Here is a 3,090-nt window from a genome sequence, read left to right as displayed (position 1 = left end):
CAGCAGGAAGAGCGCACAGAGTGAAAAGACTTCTCACAGCATAGGAGGTAACACAGGTAAGCGTTGTTCTAATCATGATTTCTCTTTAATGATGTTTCACTTAAAAACAAAAGAATGGCCACAGAAGTAGGAAAATCTGTCTGTCTGTTAACACAAATGTGTTTATACGTTTCCTGAACACTGATTATGAGTTCACAAGGCCATTGTAAGAAATTACAGTTGAAAACTTACAGAGTTTATAATTTACAACGGCAGCCTCCAGCTCTTCTCCCCTTATTGCAACTGCTCAAGCAGCGAAACCGAGTCTTGTGTTTGTGAAACTCATCAGAGAATTCTGGTTTGTACAGTTTGAAGTTACCTGTAACGGAAATTAGTAGGTCAAGGACAAATACTGCTGTAACAGTATGAAATGGGTACGTGCGGCATCAAAATAAGTCGTAGAAGTGGTGAACTTGCTGGTGTTACCAGAGGTGAAAAAGGGGTTTAAGCGGTTCCAGAGGCTTAATCCGATGGCAGATATCCCATCACTGTTTTCTCTGGAGTTTCCTAAGTGCTATTGAAGATGACGACGTGGAGCAGGAGGATAGATGGTCTCACACAGTTTGGTGAGGAATGTGTTCCTGTGAGTTACTTCTGGGTATGTTTGTAAGAATTTGAACAAACAGGTCAAGCAGTACCTAATACTGTGGAACTATCCCATTTTATGCAATTTTCCATTACTTGTGGCTTTTGAACACTACAAAATTCAGATGAAATAGTGCATTTTTCATTACCTGGTACTGCCTAATTTTCACTGTTGGAAGTTGCTAGAAATACGTATTTAAAAAGAAAAACCCACATCTGCCTACATAATCCCACTGTGGTGTGGTTCCTATGAACCTTGAATCCTGAAACGCCTGCTGACCTTTCTGCCTCACTGCAAAATAGTATCTTGGCAGCCTCATTCAGAAAGATGTGATTTCTTTTTGTGATTTCAAGGACTTAGCGGAAGTTTGGGGGTTTTCTAATGAAAAGAAAACAACACCCCACCCCCCAAACTTTCACCAAACCAAACAAAAAGATCTCTTCCTCTCTCTGCTGTCTCTAAAGTCAGAGAGTGTAAGTCAGCAGTTACATAGAGTTAGAATGAACCACAAGAACTACAATTTCTCGAGGAAGTATTTTGCCATTGGAACATCCCGTGTGTGGATATAGCAACGGCTGATAACAAAGCAGCTCTGGAGAAAGAAAACAATGCCAGTTCTCCATTGGCAGGAAGCAGTTGTTTGACATTACAATGTCCAACTTCTGTTAAATCTAGTTAAAACAAACAAAAAACCCCAGTTAGCTGCAGAAAGTGTATTTTAGCTGCATTTAAAACCGAACAGAATGGTACTGTGCTGTGATCCTTGAGGGGTTTATGGGTTATGTTTATGGTAGCCTGTTTTGAATGGTTCCCAGCGTGTGTTTAACTGTTTCCTATCTAACACAGCCTCTGGTGCTAGAACAGAAGTTCTGAAAGAGCAGCAGCCCCCAGCTGTTCACGCCAGCTCTCCCCCAACCCGGGACGCGGGGCTGTGCCGCAGAACCAGCGCTGCAAGATTGGCCGGCTGCTCCCCCAGAGCCGCCTCCTTACGCAGCAGGTCAGTCTGCAGTCTGCCTTCAGCCAGCAGGCCAGGCTTCTCCTCGGCGGGTGGAATGAGTAGCAGGGAAGTAGCTGTGGTGACCTAGAGGTACGCCGAGAGAACAGATGCTCCCAATTATTCTAGGATTTTTAACATGGTTGACTATTTTGGAGACAGGACAGTGCAAAACATTTTGGAGAGTTAGAGACCTGCAAGCATTTCCCAAAAGATTTGATTCTGCCCATCCCTGTCCCTCTATCCCTGGCACGTGTCTGGGTCCAAAGTCATCTGTGTTGTAGGGAACAAGGAGATGAAGAGTAGGCCATGACTGATGACCCAGTGTTACTGGGTTAGTGGCAGCTCGAGTCTAACATGGATCTGAGATAGATGGAAGGATGCCTGTTGCTGCTTTTCTTTCCTGGCAGAGTTATACAGAAGGAAGGGTTGGATAGGAACAACCTTGGTTAAGGGAAAGGTGCAGGGGGAAGGAATAAATCCCAGCTTGTAACAGGAGTGTGTCTGCACAGTGTCCTCTCCAGTGTGCTTTTCTGCTAATATCTGGAAGCTGTTGTTGATGTCCAGAAAGAAAATGCAGCGTGCCATGTGCAGGGTCCCCTTTTTTGACCTGGGCCTTCAAGATGGCATTTTCCCTGTGGAACAGGAGAGCACACGCCTGGACGCAGCGTGCTCCTCTTCAGTCGTCCTCCTCAGAACTGGGGCTTTTCTCAGGGGGCCGGTTGGAGTTGGCTCTGACTGCAGCCGCCTCACCTGGGGAATTTTGTATGAGTAGAGATTCGTAGATGCTTTAGCTTTTATCAAAACACCATTTCTTTTGACGCCCCTGTATACAAAACTGCCCGGTCTATGGTTTTACGCGTAACTTCCTGGCGGTGGTGGTGTTCTCTGTTGTTCTAGTTTGCTTTGCACTGAGTTACTGCGTATAGGAACGCTACAGTGACACTGATTTAGGAGTAGAGCGTGAGAAGAAGAAAATAACTTGTTTTCCTTTTAAGATTGCATCCATCCACAAGTTCAGCTTCGGAAAAGTCACTTGTGCCTACTCAGGATCCTGAACGGTCGCTGACAGAATACATCCATCGCTTGGAGGTCATTCAGCAGAGACTGTGGGGAGTGCAACCAGGTGAGAACACCCTTGTTACCTCTCACAGCTGCCAGGGGTCTGGGCTGCTCTTGGCCAGGTTACTCCCACATCCTGCCTGTAACACTTAAAGCATGTACAGAGCATCGTTTTAATGAATAATTAAGGAGGGGGTGGGAATTAAGAAGGAAATCGTTTGGTGAATCGTATCTAAAAAAGTCCCTAGTGTGGCATTTCTCCAAATAAGTTCTTGGGGAATTCTTTGGAGATAAAGCTGAATAATTTCATGTGATTCCCCCCTGCCCCATGATCAGATCTAAATAAGCCAGTGTTGCAGTTTAAGGGAAGTTGTGTATAGAGTTAATTTGCTTTAAAGTCAAAGAGAAC

General features: G+C 45.0%; 1 protein-coding gene across 1 annotated transcript in view; it reads left to right on the top strand.

The window, feature by feature from the left end:
- PCNT (pericentrin) overlaps positions 1 to 2,865 on the top strand; it is an 83,024-nt gene extending 80,159 nt beyond the window's left edge. The window contains 4 exon segments of the mRNA XM_010149762.1: positions 4 to 56; positions 1,472 to 1,648; positions 2,641 to 2,746; positions 2,748 to 2,865. Coding sequence (XP_010148064.1) covers positions 4 to 56; positions 1,472 to 1,648; positions 2,641 to 2,746; positions 2,748 to 2,865 — 454 coding nt within the window.
- Positions 2,866 to 3,090: the final 225 nt, after the last annotated feature.

Source organism: Eurypyga helias, unplaced genomic scaffold (genome assembly GCF_000690775.1).
Source record: "Eurypyga helias isolate BGI_N326 unplaced genomic scaffold, ASM69077v1 scaffold13174, whole genome shotgun sequence".
In the NCBI taxonomy this organism is placed as follows: Eukaryota; Metazoa; Chordata; class Aves; order Eurypygiformes; family Eurypygidae; genus Eurypyga; species Eurypyga helias.
This window is presented reverse-complemented; position numbering and strand designations above follow the sequence as displayed.